General features: G+C 39.9%; 1 protein-coding gene across 9 annotated transcripts in view; it reads left to right on the top strand.

Moving 5' to 3' along the window:
• The window catches only part of MBNL1 (muscleblind like splicing regulator 1), a 634043-nt gene that overhangs the window by 497381 nt on the left and 117839 nt on the right, over nucleotides 1-18823 (top strand). For 6 of the 9 annotated variants that reach the window (XM_069618398.1, XM_069618400.1, XM_069618401.1 and 3 more), the window contains 3 exons: nucleotides 3628-3885; nucleotides 6309-6362; nucleotides 7174-7327. In XM_069618398.1, the coding sequence (XP_069474499.1) occupies nucleotides 3628-3885; nucleotides 6309-6362; nucleotides 7174-7327 (466 nt within the window). The remainder of the gene's footprint in view (nucleotides 1-3627; nucleotides 3886-6308; nucleotides 6363-7173; nucleotides 7328-18823) is intronic. The other 3 variants (XM_069618399.1, XM_069618404.1, XM_069618403.1) reach the window with 2 other exon arrangements.

The following is an 18823-nucleotide window of genomic DNA, read 5'->3' on the forward strand; positions in this document are numbered from 1 at the left end:
AAAATGCTAAATCGTTTTGGGTGCTGATTAATGGGCAAACCGAATTGCAGATGGGGAGACTAGTAAATGCTGTCCCTGAAGCAGAATAGGTTTCCCATTTTGAAGACCTGTATGCATCAGTGGAAACCTCTTCAGAAGTCCTGACCTCGGTGAACACCATCTTCAAATCCAACTCAAACCTCTGGTCTGAAGTGTTAACAAAATAATTTACATACATAATAAATGGAGCCAGGCACTGGTAAATCCCCATACATAAAAAGGGTGCTAGAGCCCTCGCTTGTAACTACCGCCCAATTGCCCTGATGGATACAGATTCCGAAAGGAATTTGCATCACTTCTGCTTGATCATCTAGAGCGATGGGCCACAAGTAAGGGAATTATTAACAACTGGAATACAGGATTACGCAAAGGGAGGGGAAGCCCTCTAAACGGCATCCTTGTAAAATGTATTCAACATCAGGCTTGGGCTAAGGGTGGCAATCCAGTCTATGTAGCCTCGGAGGATCTGACGGCAGCGTTTGACGCAGTCAATCGCTCCCTACTTTGGATAAAACTGTCGTTGTGGGGCATTCCAGAGGGTTTGTTGAGGCTTGTGATTGACTTGCATGTATATTCATCGATTCAGGTGTACCTGGATCAGCAGGGACGTTTATCTTGGCGAATGAGTGTGGCCAGCGGAGTCCGCCAGAGGTCCATACTTGCACAGTGTCCTTACAATCTACATGGCAAACGTTGTACTCTCTTTACAATCTCATGCCTTGGCCACCCCAAAAGTACAACATATCTGTGCCTCCTGGCTAGCTTATGCCGATGACATTTTGTTATTTTATAGCACACCAATTGGCCTCCTATGACTATTGGATGGCTTCCTTGAGTTTGTGGATGCGCACTCAATGACTATTAACCCGGCCATGACAAAAGTAATTCAATTCTCCCATGTAAGGAAAATATCAACGTTCCACTGGCATGTGCGAGGGGAGATGAATCAAAGGGTGGATGCCCTTCTTCACTTGGGATTCCTGATTAATTGGAACAAATAGGGTGTGACAACTCAGAAATGGCTCAAAGCTGAAGCAGTTAACTTGACAAATCAACTACTAATAATTGACTCTAAATTCAGGAAATGTTCACGAAAACCCTGTATACGTTTTGTATGAGTCAAAAATAGTTCCCAAAATACTGTATGGTATTGAGGTTTACAAGCATTTGGTCCTTAGCCATTTGCCCATTTCGGAGTCCTGTGTTTAGAGGGGTGCCCTCCACCTCCCGTCCTCACTTCCCAGGGTCGCAGTTAGGTATGAATTGGGCCTGACCTCGATCTTGGCCAGAGCTCAGTGGAAACTCTTGACCCAATCCAGAAAGATCCATGTCTCAGAGGGAGCTTAACTGTATTCCGATCTCAAAATGATCCCCCAGGCGAAAGGATCAAAGACATTGACAGAGCTAGATGCCTACTGTGCTCACTTCTTACTAGAAATGGGCCGCTCTAATTTGGAGTTGGTCGGTAATCCATGCAGGTCCAAGAAATTATTATTCGACAGAAACTGGGCCTTAACTGTTGATGAATTTCACAAATATCCCTCTCTGGCACATCTTCGTGAATATCACAAGAGACAGGGTATTTTGGCACCCTAATTAACAATATATCTTGGGAGGGGCGTGCAGAATACATACTTCAGAATTCGGATGAGCACGTTGCACACCAAGAAAATACTATCACGCTATGGCAGTGTGAACTCTGACCAAACATGTTGTAGGTTCTGCCAAGTTCAGACCCAGAGAGAGATGTTAAAACATCTGCTTATTGACAGTCCCTCGTTGCTGGAAAAAAGGGGGCCGGCCTTTATTAAACAACGAGAGTGTCTGCAAGTCACGGATCTTGACACCATATGGGAAATATGTTTGGCTGGCCAAATAACCATTGTTGTGTTAGTAGTAGTGAACTTTGTACATTTTTTTTATCTGGGCCACATTGTTGAGGATTGAACTTTGATTGTTTCTCATTTCCTCTGCTGATGAATAGACAGAGTTTGATTTAATTTAAATAGAAAATCATGTATGTTGATCACAAATCATTTTAAGTGTTAGAGTTGGATTTGTACTTATTTGAAGTATTCTTTGTTAAAGGTTATAATTTGAACAATTAAAATTAAAAAAATAAAGCACTCTGCTTAGAATGTCTGCTAGCAAGTTGCAATCTCCTGGAACATGTTGTACTGTTATGTAATTCCCTCTCTTGATGCACCAGCGCCTTATGTTCTGTGCTAGGAGAGGTAGTGTTATAGAATGTGTTGCGCCCTGATTGTGTATGTAAAACATTGCAGTAGTGGTGTCTGTGTTTACCAGCATGCCGATGTTGTTTAATCTCATTTGAAAAGATTGTAGTACCATTTCTATGGCCAGGAGTTCCTACACGTGTATGTGTTCTTTTGATTCCTTTTTTTGTCAATGCTCCTTGTGCAGTGAGCTCTTAGCAATATGTCCCTCAGCCCAGCACTGAGGCGTCTGTAGTAGGTGTTACTTGTACTGGTTATTTGAATGGTCTTCCCTTTAAGAGGATTATATTACTTACCCAGTAATCATCTTTTTAAGGCTTGTATCTGTATAGATTCACATGCGCCTGCCCACAAGGGAGCAAGAGGACACTACAAAATATCAGCTATATTCGCAGCTCCATGTACAACAATAATAGTAAGGGCAGAAAAAACAAACAATCTGAGGATATCAGCATGTGAAGGATTGTGGATCATGCACATGTAGGATAGGGATAGTTTGACAAGGATGTCCATGTTGATGCCTTTCAATAAATAAAAGATTACATATTTTCAATGAATAAAATAGTATTTTTCAACTAAGTGCGTGCTAGCTAATAAGGAACATGTCAAAGTAACCAATGGCTCTGTATTATACTGCTGGGGGAATGGTGAGGATGCATAGCTTCACTCAGCCTGGGCCATTGCTGCATGCTCAGTTATGTCGAAATGATAGGCAGCGATGGAAATCACAAATTCCCACTAAGCATTAACAGTGATGAGACTGATTTTCCAAACACAAATTCAGCCGTCCCACGGCTAGCATGCATTAGGCATGTAGTAGAACAAACGTTTAGTGTGTTGTACACCACATTTGTACAGTTGACACATTATCTCACGAGCAATGGGTGAAAGGGGCAGAACAGCTTTCCTTGTGCACTATTATAAAATATCTTACTGCTATTTACTTTCACGTTACATGTTACCTCTTTGTGTGCTTTCCTGTACACTATACATGTGTAATTCTTTGCTGCTACTTATCTTTATACTTTCAAGCCAGCAATATAAGTTATTCTGCTGTGCTCAAATGTCTAAATTGCTATTGTTTAAAGAAAACATATTTTTCCTCAATGATATTCAGAAAGAAATGTCGAAAATATTCACACTCTCTGCATACTTCAAATTGCTTGTACAATTTCCGTAATATAATGCTAGATTTATTTTGCTTTGGTGCTCTTTTTTATTACATATGAATACATACACATTGCTAACATAATCGTATGCATATTTGCAGTATACTGGCACTTGCATTGCAACTGTGAAGTGTGCCTGACCTTACTTTTTAATGTGGATCTTTCATCCAATAATCTTGCAGGTATGCCGAGAGTATCAACGTGGTAATTGCAATAGAGGAGAAAATGACTGCAGGTTTGCGCATCCCTCTGACAGTACAATGATCGATACCAATGACAACACAGTGACTGTGTGCATGGATTACATAAAAGGAAGGTGCTCAAGGGAAAAGTGCAAATATTTTCACCCCCCTGCACATCTGCAGGCCAAGATCAAAGCTGCCCAATACCAAGTCAACCAAGCTGCAGCTGCACAGGCAGCAGCTACGGCAGCAGCCATGGTGAGTCAGTACCTACCGTTACGCAGGCACCCAGAAAAGGGATTCATTGTTATGATTTTTCAGCACTATTAATATTGAGTCAAAATTGTGAATTAATTCTTGCTAAAGTACATTGTTTAGTGATTCACATGTTCACATTATTTTCTTAAAGATGTGGTCCTGTATGCATAGTAGGTGCATGTGGGCTTTATTCATTGGGGGTCCCTGCCTGCCATTGGCGTCCACCAAGGTTGAGCATGCCATCTGAGGTGACTTGTTGGAGGGTGTGAGGGTTCTATATCATGCCATTGCAAGGTTTATTTTTGCAGTTTTTTGCCGAAGATCTTTGTCTGATAAAACTCATCGAAATATGATTCCCCTCAATTCCCCTTCCCAGTTTGTTACTACTCATTCCCCACCCCTCCACCACTTATATCCCTTTAGCCCCCCCTCCATATTTTTTAATGAGTTTTTTTGTCAAAAAAGGGCGGCAAATAAATCAGCAAAAACATCTTGCCGATGAATAAACGTCTCATGTATAGTCATTGGTTGACATTGTATGTAAAGCTTTTTTTTAAAAATACTTTCTTCTTCCCTTGGCTCTTGATATTTGAAGACAAGAGCTTTAGTAGATATACATCCAGCACACTTTCACACACAAGAGTGGAGAATTAGGAGCAGTTATTTCACCTATAGTATTACCACTTCAGAACTATTTTTCAGTATTAATACAGCTTTGGATGTCCTGAACTTCATCTGTTCAAACATAATTGAAGACATCTGGGATAATAGTATCTGTTTTGGAAAATGTGTTCTGAATGTAATCACCCCTTTTAAGTTCTTCACTTTAAAGGAACACTGTTAATGGCCTTATCGTTCTTAGATCCATCGTTTGTTGTGAGAGTTAGGTGTAAACATCCTAAATATCTCTTGCCCATAAAGTAGTCTTTGTAAACCACATCATGCTTTAAAATACAAGAATAAAATAATATTGTATTAGTTACAAATGCATTGTAACTGTGGAGTGTATGACTATTTAGTGTGAAACAATTCCTAGTGACATTTTCGAAATGCCATTTTATCGACATCAAAATGCAGATTTATTTTTTTCTTGAATGTTTTTTTTTTAATTTTATTTTTTTAAATGGGGGGTTCCCCCACCTCCCCTTTTTATAGACACTTTTTTTTACTCGCGAAACAAAAAAAACATAAAATTAAAAAAAACATTCGGAATGTTTTTTTCGGCAATTTCTTTCGACAAAATGGCATGTCGAAAATATTTTTTCGATAATTTAACTGGATACCGCGTGAAACATCCTCTCAAATAAATAGGCAGGGAATTAATGGACTTCTAAATCTTACTTTAATTTCATTCAGATTCTGCGATATGAAGCATGTCTGTTGCAACTTCTTTGTGGACTAGAATTCTTCGTGTTCAAGGAGTGTTAATCTTTTGGAAGTGTCTTTTTTAAAATATTTGTAGTGCAACCCTTTCCTGCCATTTACAAAATAGGCATTCAATTGTTTACTTCTTTAACAAGATGAGTCAACAGTTGGACATGGACCTAGTCCACAAATAAGAGGATTACCAATGATATCCTTATTATTAATGAAGTCCACTGACATTCGCTGATATATGTATTTTAGTTCTAATGTGCCATACTTGGAATTGCTTTGCAAAAGTCACAAAAACACGTCACAATATCATCTTAATAACACAGAAAAAAGAATTGGCTGAGATACCTAGGACATATATTAACCTCATGTACAAACACAAACTCCCACCATTAAAATACAATGAACAGCAAAGTGAAACATGGGCTTTTGTAACATTATGTACAGTACAAATACCTTCCCCCAAAGAGTCCAATTGCTCATGCCAGATATACTTTTATAAACCTTTAATTCCACGCTGCATTTGACAATAGCAAGTCGTTTCATGTAATGGATTCATGCTTTGTTAATTTGCTTAGCTCTTGTTAATGTTGTCATATTGTGTCTTGTAATATTAATGACTGTTCTTTAAAATAATAGTGCTTTTTCATGTGAAACATTGTTTCATGATATCTCAGTCTAATGATTACAAGAGATGTCTTTTTCTGTGTTTGTTTTTCAAAGTATAAGCAAAACTACAGAAAACAGACTCTCCATATATCTCTCTTTCTTTGTCTTTATATCCCTTTTCTGTACAAATATTGTTTGTAATTAACTACACAGAGGTTTTGTCCTCACAATAACAACTCAGTGGAGCCTTTATTGTGCATGCTTAGTCTTGTTATTCGTTGTTTATGGCATTCCGATGATTTGTTTTTTTATTTGTTTTTTTCTCACCTACCCAAATATGCACTGCTGCCCCCATGATGCACCTCTGCTTGCTGTTTATGTTAATGCGCTTGAACCCCATTGGCCCATTGCCATCATGTGCTCGCTGCCTGCTAATTAAGACTCAGTCGGCTGTCAAATCACTGAAGCGACCCCTCGACGCAACCTTTGACCTGGTACTATGACCTTTCACCTTTTAGCTTGGCATGTAGCTTTATTGTAGAGAGAAGATGTAATATTAATATTCATAACTATTCCATTTCAATGAAATATAGTGTTGACTCAATGGAAAACTGAGTGTGGTTTTCTGGTAGAAAAAGGGAGAACCCACTAACAAATAAATTCAAACATCTTTCAGACACACAGCATCCCACATTCAGTTTGCCCACATACCACTGTACAATGCAAATGCAATTCTGTAGGGACGTGAATGTATAGCGTAATTTGTATAGTTGTGTGTCTGTGTGGTTGGCATGGCATTGCAATATACTAGCATAAAGTACTCTTAATGTTAACATGTCGAAGTCAGTGTCAAAGTACCTGCATGTTGTGGTACACAGGTTGCATGTGCAGATAGATTTTGGGAAGTGTGGGTGTAAAGAAATATGAAAATAACTAAATCACAAACTTAGTAATAATTCTATTAACATTGCTTTGGTTGTTGATCCTCATGGAGCTAGCAGTGCAGCTTTCTTTATTATCCAATGTGATTGATTCTTATTCAAAGTTAATTACAACGTATCTAGATAAGAAGAGCACAACCTACCTTGCAGCTCCAATATATGTTTTAGAATTGAGATTAAATTAACACTTCCCTAAATGCAAGCTCTTGCTCTACCTTGCCTTTTCATTTGTTAGTTAAGTCTGCTGCTTGTTTGCTGATGATGTATGTATATTTTCAAATTGGTTGACATGAGTTGTGCTACAGCAGTTTTCATGTCTGTCTTTTTCTTCTTTTCTTCTGAATGTAACACTTTCAACATACAGGGATTTCCCCAAGCCGTTCTTCCCCCCTTACCAAAGAGGCCTGCACTTGAGAAAACCAATGGTGCCACAGCAGTTTTCAATACTGGTATGTTCCAGTACCAACAGGCTCTTGCCAACATGCAGTTACAACAACAAGCAGCCTTCTTCCCACCAGGTAGGTATTTCATATTGCTGTGCATGTAAAGCTATCTATCTGTTTATCTATCTCCCTATCTACACTCTCTACCCCCTCAATCTATACTTCAACAATGAATTCATTAAATAAAAGCACACACAAGCATACATAAAATGTATGTGTTTGTGTGCGAGATTGTTCACTGGATGTTCGTACAATTCTAGATATTCTTTGAAAAATGTCACCAATTAATTGTTCTTACTGTATATGAAACTCGATTTAGGTTGTTTAAGTGCTATGCATATGAAGCAATGCTGGGTGATGCGGACAGGTACTTTGTTTTTCCTTTTTATTAGCATGACTGCTTTTATAGGCTTACAATTTAGTAACCTCAGGAATAGCAGAGAAGAGGATTATTATGTTAATGTGTTTATTAAACGTTTCAACATTAAAACTGTTGAATTGGTATATGTGTTTATCAATAGTATCATATATGTTTTCTAAACATGAACAGGCTATTGTTTGCTTGTTCTTGTCTTTTTAAGTGTATACCTCAGTTACACTGATTCCGTCTCAGCTAGCCTGCCTTCTAGGCTGATAACTAGTGGTGTGCAATCCACCTCCTTAGACAGGAAGAGCATGCTTATCATGGAATACTGCCGAATGCACATCAGTTGTGGCATGCAAACGCCCCAGAAATGGACCCACCAAATGTTATGATCACTCTTGTGGGAGCAAACCAGCAGCCCTAATCTCCACACTACTCCCCTTGGCCTGCCTCCCCCAACACCCAGCACCCTAAGAAATGATAACTACATTTTAAACCTTTTTCTAATTCCAGCACAGGAGTGTTTTGCACATGTAGGTGCCATGCAGGGACCAGTACCCAGGACGGTAGTGGGGCATGTGACATGGCCATTTGGGGGATGGCAGAAGCCTGCGCTCTGTCTTTCAGGACTCTAGTGTTTGACCTCTGGATGGCCTCGAACTTTCCCATATAAATCTGTGGAAAGGTTGCAAACGTTCTCAGGGTCCAAAAATGTCCCACATGGGTGTGGTTTGAGTTTTTACCAATATTACCTTACCCACAAATATGTGGGAGCCTTAATTTAACAAAAGTATTTGTAGAGCTTTGATATGTTAAAGGGCATACCACCAGATTCACAAAAGAAAATAAGGGCTTTACAGGGAAATAGAAGTGCAATTTATTAATTTCATCAAGCATCTTTGTGAATTGTCCTTACACGCAAATAATACATTTTTCTCTTGTTATCCTCTTGTGAATTTGCTTTATATGAGTGAACATGTGCTTTGAAGGATATGTACAGGAGGACAACATATCAAAATAATTGTTCTGCACCTTTTTTAACCAGATTTTGGGGGTGCATATGAATTTAGCAGTAGTGGTAAAACATCTGTCAAATTCTGAGTTTCAGTCTTGAAACTCTTCCAATCTGCCTGCTTTTGTGTAGCTTTATGTTTCCTTCTATTCTTTTCTTTAGGTCCTTACTGCTCACCATGAAGTGATGAATCCCATTTCATGTTTCTTAACTCTTAGGTTTTTCCTTTATTTTGGATTGCTGTTTTGCTCATTTTCAATTGATTGTTTCCCAGTGGCGATGGCATGTTTATGTGCTAGAGAGGGTGAATGGCTCTTCATGGGGCAACTGCCAATATTGTTTCACTACTTTGCGGGAAGTGTGGAACTCACCTAGGTCTGAAAGGGATGGGGCACGCATTCCCTGACCATTCCCTATCCATGGCATAAAGATTGATCATTCCCCAAGTCTCTTTTACTAGAGATTATTGCATATGACTAGTACAAGAGTTTCCGTTTTAATTCAACCTGGACGTCACAAGATTGAATCCCGACATGGCAGAGCCTATCTTTTATCATTCTGAGAGTGAAGAACTAAATAGCATTTACCTGAGCATTAGTACCCGGCGCTCACGTCCACGGGATTACACTGAAAGGCGATTGGCTAATTTCCGAGCCATACCTGGATTCTAAATGTAGGGGTGATAAAATGAGCCTATTACCTTTTATGGCATGTTATAAATAAGGTCGTATTGTAGTAATGATTTTGGCATCTCGTTTATAGCAGCCACTTTTATGCAGTGTGAATTCTCTTTTCCTTACCATCAAATCCATCAGGGGTTAATTATGTCTTTACATAGATTAAGCAAGATATTTTCTCTACCTGGTGAGTAAAACAGATGTTGACCCTCATTCTGTTCTTTAACCGACACATTATCCTCAGCTGTGCCTCCTGTTTTTCCTTGTTTCTTGTTGGGATCCAATTATTCATGTGGCAGTTTTTATCCACATGCTAATATTTTTTGAGATGCATCAAAATATACAATCCTTTTGAGTACTCTGCTAGTCTCGCTCCATGAAACAGCATGATTGAAGATGTAACCTTGCCTTTCTTCTAAGTAAAATAACGGAACGCTTTAAGTTTCATGATACATTTTAGGATGAGTAAAATACACAGATATAATTAGTACTTCCCTTCTGACATAACCATATCCTTCAAAGTCATCTGTATCTAGTTTGCCATATTTTGGATAACAATACCATTGTGGCATTGTTCGTTTTGACATCTCAATTAAACATCAGTGTTTTAATATTTGGGATTCAATTATTTTGTCAATTACCTCAATTGATGAAGAGAATGGCTTGAATTGATTTGTTCATCTCGAATTAGAGCCACAAACACTGGGATTCTAATTTCACTTGACATTTCTAAGATATTGATTCTTATTATATTATATGATAAGTCATTTATAATGCGCCTGTACACAAGTGTTTCTATTCACGACAAGACAAGGAAGGAAAGACAGAAGGAGGACAAAACAATATTCTTACGGGGCCTTGTGTCATTGAGATCGCGCAGGCGTGGAGGGAGGGAGTGGCTAGAATTGCCGAGGGGGAGGGGAGAATGCAAAGGAACTCGTACGTGCTGACAGTGTGGCGGCTCATAAGTGCAGAGAGTCAGGGGACTGCAGGGTTGCAGATACAGCCCCTAAGTGGTTGGGATGCCCGAAGGTAGTGCAAGGGCAACTGGTCGTGCAGGAGCCTGGTCCTGTAGGTTCACAGGGTGGCCAGGTAACCAATATGCACAGCAGACAGGTACATCAGCAAAGGAGAGGGAGAGAGAATGCAGAAGCGAAAAGGAAGGTCTTATTCTTATAATACCATCACTGATTCCCATGGTGTGTCTTTGTAGACTATCATACTTATCGGAAGCTCTGCTCACAAAACACAAGGTTTTGTTTCTGAGCATCTGAAAATGATAGTGCATTAAAAAAAGTCACAAACATGTAATACAACGAGGGAACATGTAAGTGTTCTCACAGTCTTATATAATCTATCCAGCAGAATATTGCACACCATTTGTCTTCTAGAAATTATTGATACTTTGAAAATGTCACTTTGTGGCTATGGATGAGATATATAGTAAAGGCTTATAGATGTTATAGTTCAGCTTTCACAATACCCACATTCAGCTAGGATCAAGCATACTGTACGGGATGTCATGCTAAATGGCACTACATGTAGATATATTTTGTTTTAGGAAGCAAAGTTCTCTGGTTGGTCCAGCTCATTTACATGGTATCTTCAAGTAGGTCCCTTAAGAGTCACAGCACAACACCTCAATGAGTTTTTTAAAAGTACATATAGTTAAGTCCATTATTAAGGCTGGTATAAACCGAAAGAGACTTGTTACTAGAATTACTGGGGGAAATTACAGATACCATAATTTCAGTTGGCTATTCAGGACATCCGTTGTGTGGATTCTTGAACCACTAGTTAAAAAGTACATCAGAAGTTTTAAACTCCTTTGGCAACCGAGTCAGATAAATACAATGTTATTGTTACTCATAATGATTATTTTTACAGAGAATAGTACATGGGAGGCCAAGTGTGTCCCCACAATATCAAGAGTGGTCTTTTTTTTATTATGTGTATTTATTAAGGATATTTAAGCACGTAATAGGCATGACAAGGCCACAACTGTTCATGCCTAGCATAAACACATTCACAAAAAGACACACACACACTAAAGGTAAACATGAAATCCATAGCCAGCGTAGTCCATTAGGAAACAGTCCCCAGCATCCAAGAACCTTGGTGTCAATTTGTATACACAAAATGGGTTTTTAAATCAGACTAGAGTCCTTTCAGTTCATCTCTTTATGCAATACAATCTCAGTACATATCTTTTTTTTTTTTAATTGTATTTGGTTCACAAAAAGAAAAGAACATTTTTCATTTCATTAGAACCTTTACAAATTATTGATCAACTAATACAATTTAACATTCCCAAAGATAGGGAAAATAGACCAAATAAAAATAATTCAAAAAGAATTAATAAACATTTACACAAATTGATTTCAATAAAATAAGTCCATTCTCCCCACTTCTTGAAACTCAACGTGGGGTAATTACCCCCCATCTCCTTTAGTTTGCAAATTACTTTCCAAACAATAAAAGCATACATTTGACCTTCTCTTTTACTCAACATTCCACAATAGTATACACATGATCTAGTTTTCCTTGATGTGTGTCAAGCTACCTCCCAACCCCTCAGCCCTTAACCAAGTCATTTCCCAACATGATTAATTTAGCAGATTCAGATTTCCCAATATTTCAACCACTGTTACCGTTAGCTGCATTTCTTTGCCTGCAATCATTCGTTCCCAAAGATGCTCCGAGACAAGGCCCACCTCCTTATGTGTGAATCTTCTTAACTTCGCTAGCCTCAAGGGCCAAGTCCCTTCACACTCCATTAGGATATGTCGAAGTTATTGGAGTCTTGGATCGGAGCATAATTTACATAGTTTGACCGCAAGATCTTCCTGCTTTCTTATAGCCAAGTCCTCCCCAGTGGGGACCAAGTTCAATCTCACCCGTAAAAAGTTGGATCTTAGTCTGGGGTCAGGGTATTTTACTAGGTAACGTGGCAAATGGCCTATGTTTTTTTCTGCCGTCAGAAATGCATTACGCGGCTTAGAGCTTCTCATCAAAGAGATAGTTTTAATCCAGTCTAACTTCTCCAAGTCCCGTTTTACCATGAGAGGGTTGGTTATCAGAGTTTCAAGATCTGCATTTACTCTGTCCAGTATGTTTTTTGTTTTTAAATCCAGCCCTCTCAAGAGTCTGGATTTTGAGCCATTCAAGTGACCTCTAACATTTTCATACAGTCTGGTTTAGGACACGAGGCAGGAGGTAGCCATGGTGCTATTAGCACCATGGCTACCCCCTTACCGCATTCTGGGTCCGGGTTCCCGAAATAGGGATTTACTGGGTCATTCCAACTGTGGAGGACCTGGTAAATCCCCATTCCGGGAACCATTCCCCATTCCCATTCGAGCCCCCATAGGGCTCAATGGGAATGGGGATGGAGCTAATAACGGTACCGCAATTTGCGTTATTAGCTCTAAAGTCCCTTAACGAGTCCCATCCTTAACACCTGGTCAGACCAGGCATTAAGGAAGGGACCCGCTAAGGGACCTCAGAATAGAGTGGTAAGAGATTACAATGGTGTCCTTATTGGTGCCGGTAATCCCTTACCACCTACCTTGTAATGAGGCCCATTATCTCTCTATGTAATGCGATTAACTTCCATTCTGCACAGCATTCTAAAGAGACCAGGCCTAGTTCAAACCACAAGTTCCAACCAGGTGTACTCATAGGGAGGTTAAGAGAAACCTTCCAAAATCTACCTTCTATTCTGTCCCAATTTGCACTCCAGAGTAAGGGTTTCGCTTCTATTCCATACAAAATAACCAGAATTATTTTGGCTACATAATATTTGATCAATGGCAAGATGGAAAATGTGCAATATTTGGCTTTGATTTTTTTCATTTGGGCTATCAGTTCATAAGCCTTGGAAAATATATCATATTCCTGATTTCTCGGGCTGGCATAGATCTTGTAGCCAAGATAGATTAGCTCATCCACTCGTGGTATAATCTGCCCGTTCAAAGACCAATTATCGAAGCTGATTTTCTTTCTTGGATGTTTAAACACAAGAATCTTCGATTTTGACGGGTTTATTACTATCCCGTTTTTCTCTGCATAACTCCCCAGTTTCGTCAAAAGTCTTTGGAGACCTATTGCTGTTCTGTCCAAAAGGACCATGTCATCCGCATAAGCAAGCCAAAAGATCTTACTCCCATTAAAGAATGGACTGGCCAATGCGGTCAGTACATATCTTCAATCTCACTGCAATATTTTAGGTTGACTGATCAATGATTGTGGTTTTGTGCTGTATTTCTCTTATCTGAGAGACCCAGGACCAAACACCGGGGATGAATAGTATGCAAATGCATATCATGTACATTATCACTTTACTTACACCAACAAAGAATTAAATAAATGGGGGCATTGCTCTTCATTATGAAGATAGCTTGAGTCTACTGTTTGACATTCAGGGATCGGTTTCTGTAGTAAAGATCAATTTTTTAATAGGCTTGGAAAAACAATATAAAGGGTTTGGTAACAAAAACAAAACCCTTATTCAATTGGAGGGGACACTTTGAAAAATACTAAGGTGCTTTCATCTTGATTTTGGAGATTAGATCTTTCAGGGAAATGGAAACAGTGACTCATTACTGGATTACATGACTACGTGATTTCAATTAGTTGGTACTGTACCATCTCTCAGAGTCATCAGATGTTTCTATACCAATATATGTGATCGGATATCTATGCCATATAATGCCTAAAAACTATAAACCTCACTTGTGAAGTACTTGAGAGGGCACAGCTCAGAATTATCCTGACTGAATCTAGTCCAGAATGTATTTCCATCTATCTGGTTTATTTGTTGTGAGTGTGTTTCACAAGTATGCACATGAGTATAACTTTATCTATGGTGTTTTCTCTTAGTAAACTAACTACAGGTTGAATAGTCATAACACATGATATTTCAAAAGCAGATCCCCCTGTATAGGCCCCTTACTTACTGTGGGTGACAATGGTGCGCAAGGGACTATGTGTACAAAACCTAGCAAGAGTACAGTGCTGTAATCCATATAAGATGTAAATCCCTGACTTTCTATATGTAATACCAGGCAGAGGAGTGCCTATAGCATATGCTGCAAGTCAGTGTGTGATTGCTATATGCTCAGGCCTGCCTTTACATCATGAATGTTATTTTGTGTATGGGAACAGATATCAAACCCAATTCAACAGTGGTAAAGTAATCATGTGACTGCTGAACCCTAGACTGCCACAGAGGACAGTGTCACGAAGTGACAGAGTGGGAATGTGAGTGCAAAAGAGAGCGAGAGAGAAAAGTATGAGGAAGTGTAGAGAGTCCAAAATCTTCAATCCAAACTGCTCGGTCACAGTCAGAAAACAGTGGTTTGTGGAAGTGGTCCAAGAATGACAGCAATGGCAGAGTGTTTAAGTAATCCCAGTTTAGCTGGCATGTGAAGAAAGGAATATTTTTTTTTAAAATTTATTTTACATTTTGAAAGCGCTCACACAGCCCGCGGGCATCGAGGCGCTGTTACAGGAATTGTTTTTGTATATTTAGTTGCGTAATCTTTTTTTTTTTGTCTTAGTTGCGTATTTACGCGCTATGTCAACCTAACTTGGCCAAAAATAAGTTAGACGTTTTTTAATCTATCACAGGAGAAATTCTAAAAAGTAAACTAGAAAATGATTCCAAAGCTTTAATCATCAAGTTCTCAGTGCCTTTTCAATTAGATAAGTCGCATTGCATGCAACTGGGAGAAAAGTACCACACAGCTGATGTCCTTCAAAAGTCTGCCAAACACCAGCAAGTTCCAGTATGTGAATCATTAAATATGTCAGTGGGTCCAGAATATTCATTTGCTCTGATTTTGCAAATGAGATTCGAAAAAAGAAATACATGCCTGGGGCTTTGTCAGCTCGGTTAGGCATTTCAACGGAATGACCCATCCATCACGAGGATAACATACAATAAGGTTATGAATTTATTCAGCAATAATTCTACCTTTTCCATGAATCTCCCCCGAGCAAATGGAGGTTCCAATGCACATTATGTTTGTTGTTACTTTTCTCTTATAGCTTATCAAACATCCTTAGCTTTATGATTTTGGCCAGGTTTAATCTGACATTTCTGTGAGATTTTAGTTCTTTCCTGAGCCTTGCTTACAAGGCTCATCATCCCCCATTTTACTGCTGCATTTTTCTTACCTCTCAGACGGGATTGCTGTTGTTCTGCTGCAATAGCTGCCCTTGAAATCTGAAAGTCACATCTCTTCTAAGTGAGCTCCAAGGGTAGGTAGATGAAGAAGCCATAAGCTGCAATCTGGTGTTGTCTCAGCATTTTCAAAAGAGAATGCTTGTTATAACTCGTAATAGCTTGTTTGGTCTTTCTTCTTTTATTTTATTATTTTGTGTATTTTTTAAATTAATTATTTCATCATTATAAAACGGTTAGAAAGTGTGATTAGTCCACACTGTCGAGGGCATGTGGGCATCTATTTTGCTCCACTGCTGCAGGATATTGGGGCAGAAATGAGAAGGTAAAATGTAAGATGGGACTCACTCTGCTGGAAGAATATTGGTAGGTTGCCTCAAAGGGAAAAGCAGTATGTTTGAGTGATGAAAGAATGACTGTTGGCAAGGATGGCCTTCTGGAAGAATTTCAGTAGTTTTATTGTGAACTGTACACTCAATATGTCTTTCCTAGTGTAGAACTAATAACAGTCCTTTCTTGAGCAATGTGACACATCATGACCACTTGAATTATTCTTCACTCAACAAGAAATCATTATATCAATATGGTCAAAGAAGCTGGGCAAGGCCACTGGGCCAGAAATACTAGTTGTCACATTTTCTAAAACATTTCAGGATGTTAGTACAAAATATGCAGATGTGACGCCATTGAGAGACACACTTGTTCTGAAAATGAACTACAGGTTTTTAATGATAAAATATAAGTTGGGGGGCACATGTTAACCAACTAGGGACCATTATCATGGACCTCCACTCAGTCCGTAAACGCCTTCTCCACTTTGAGAGAGATAGCCGCTGCAGGCGTCTTGATATTGACAGTAGTATGCAGGATATCTCCAACAATTGAACTACATTCTCTCACCCACAAAGCCAGCCTGTTACAGGGATACAAGACCGGTAAGCCACTTATCAATCCAAGTGGCTATGATCATAGCATATATTATATTTTACATTCAAAATGTACTAGGAAATGGGTGTTTGGTTTTTTAACCTAAGTAGGGAAATGCCCTGTCTTGGGAAAGACTACTGTATTTGCCTGAGAAAAGGTGCCCTGTTTGGACCCACTCTCAAGGGGGGAGTTTTAGAAGTCTAAATGGTTTGTTTTTAACCAGAAGGTCATTGCAAAAGTATACCATCTTTATGATCATATTGTTCTCTGTGAGTTTTCTCTTTGTCAAAATCTGAGCTTTTTGTGGATGCATTGTGTTTTGCCTCTAGGTATCCAGAATGATAACTATCCTTTTTATTATCGTCACAGTGGTGTTTGGATATTTTATTTAGTAAATGTGGTGTGGTTTGTTGTCTGAATAGGGAATTTAAATTAAACACATCTGGATCAAGTGCAGAGAATGTGGATGATTTGCTGAATGCTTCATAACAAGGAGGAATTGTCAGTTTCATAAACTGTATTACAGTTTTCATAAAAATATGACTACATGATTTGATGAAATTCTCCTTTTTAGGGTAATAGATGTGAACCCATGCTGTGTTTCAGGAGACTATTTTCAGTTTCATCATGATCCATCTATCTTCACAATCTTTGCCTTGCTATATTTCAATCAATGCCTTTTAATGAAAAGAATATTCTGTAAAACCAACATATAAGTGACATAAATAAATATTTAAAATCATACTTCATCACAACTATTAACAATGTAATAAAAACCTAATAATAAACAGGTCAAGAATCGATTAACGACATAGCAGATTTGCAATTAGGGCATACACAATAACTTCAACTTCCTCAATCTAATTTCAATAGTAGTGAAGTCTATTAAAGACCAAGTATAGTATATAAAGGGAGCCCTTAAGAGACATAAACATGTTTTAAACCAGATTTGTTTTCCTTAAAGATATATATATATATATATATATATATATATATATATATATATATATATATATATATATATATTTCTGAGGCTTGTGGAATCTGCTTAGCCCACATGCTGTGCATAGGCCGACATCTAGTGGAAGCTGCGGAGTATTACAGTTTGTTTTTCGAAACTCGAAAATGGGCGTCGACACAGGGTGTGCCAGTAATACTATCCCTAGTGTGACGTCCACTGTACCCATGATCCCTCACGCGTGTAGGACCCTCAGATTGTTTTTTTCCGCCATACTGGTCGGAAGCATTTCGCGGAGTTCCCTGGCCTTAGCCATAATTTTGCAAAATATCGTTATATTTTCCCCATTATCCACCCCAACGTCGAGTCACCGAACTTCCACACTCGACGCCCGCCCGGAGAAGAAATCGACCGTCGACAGCTGCATGACGGATTTGGGCTTCGGAAGGCCTCTGGCCTCGGCCCGGGCCCCGGAAGGCCTCTGGCCTCGGCCCTGCAAGTAGGGAGAGTGGGGGGTGGACATACTCTACACTCTTTTGGTATATACATACATTCTTATATATTCCTACACTTAACAGCCCGCTGCCACAAGGTGTGTATGGAGGGTACCCCTTTCGAATTCTGCCCCAAGTGCAACCGCAAGTACCCTTGGGTTGACAGACATGCCACGTGCAATCTCTGCTTGCCGAGGGTCCACCCCGAGGCGAACTGCAGAGCGTGTAGTAGGTTTAAACCGAAAACACTTAAGGACCGTTCGATCAAGCGTTGGGCCCACCACGCCAGGCATCTGGAGGCCATGGCAGCGGAGGGCGCCTTCAGCGATGGCAGCGGCACCGTGCTTTCAGACGGCGAGGGCAACGTGGCGTCAAGAGATAGCCGAGCGCAAGTCCCTGACCTCGGAAGGTCCTCCGGCATGGGGAAGACCCCCGGCGACACAAGCGCTACCCACAGCACTTCCACAAAGCACATGAAGTCCAACCGAGACTCGACGCGCATGTCGAGTTATCGGAAAGAGGCGCATAAAGAACGGTCCGAATCGGTGTCCTCTGGGCCTTCTCGATCTAGATCGCTGCATGACTCCAGGCAATCATCCACTGTTGCCAAGAGTGCCTCGCTCCCCAAGGTAACGGAAGTTCGATCGTCGGAAGACGAAGCCGACTTCCATCCCTAGACCGCACTCCAGGAGTCGGCGCCCGCAGACTGCGTAACGGCGGATCCCGAGTCCCTACCTCCACGTTCTAAAGATAGGGACACTACCCCCGAACCTCGACGCCAGGCATCGGAAGGCTCCGAAGGGGTGAAAAGGCAGGGAAAACACTCTTCCGCCCACGGGGAGGGGGGAAACAACAAAGGAAGCAGTCTCAGCCTCCTTACACACCTCTAAAACTTTCCACTCCACATAAACAGACAGACAAGTCCCAGTCTTCTGTTATCCCAAGGACCCTG

Source organism: Ambystoma mexicanum, chromosome 10, assembly GCF_040938575.1.
Source record: "Ambystoma mexicanum isolate Mex_15411 chromosome 10, UKY_AmexF1_1, whole genome shotgun sequence".
In the NCBI taxonomy this organism is placed as follows: domain Eukaryota; kingdom Metazoa; phylum Chordata; class Amphibia; order Caudata; family Ambystomatidae; genus Ambystoma; species Ambystoma mexicanum.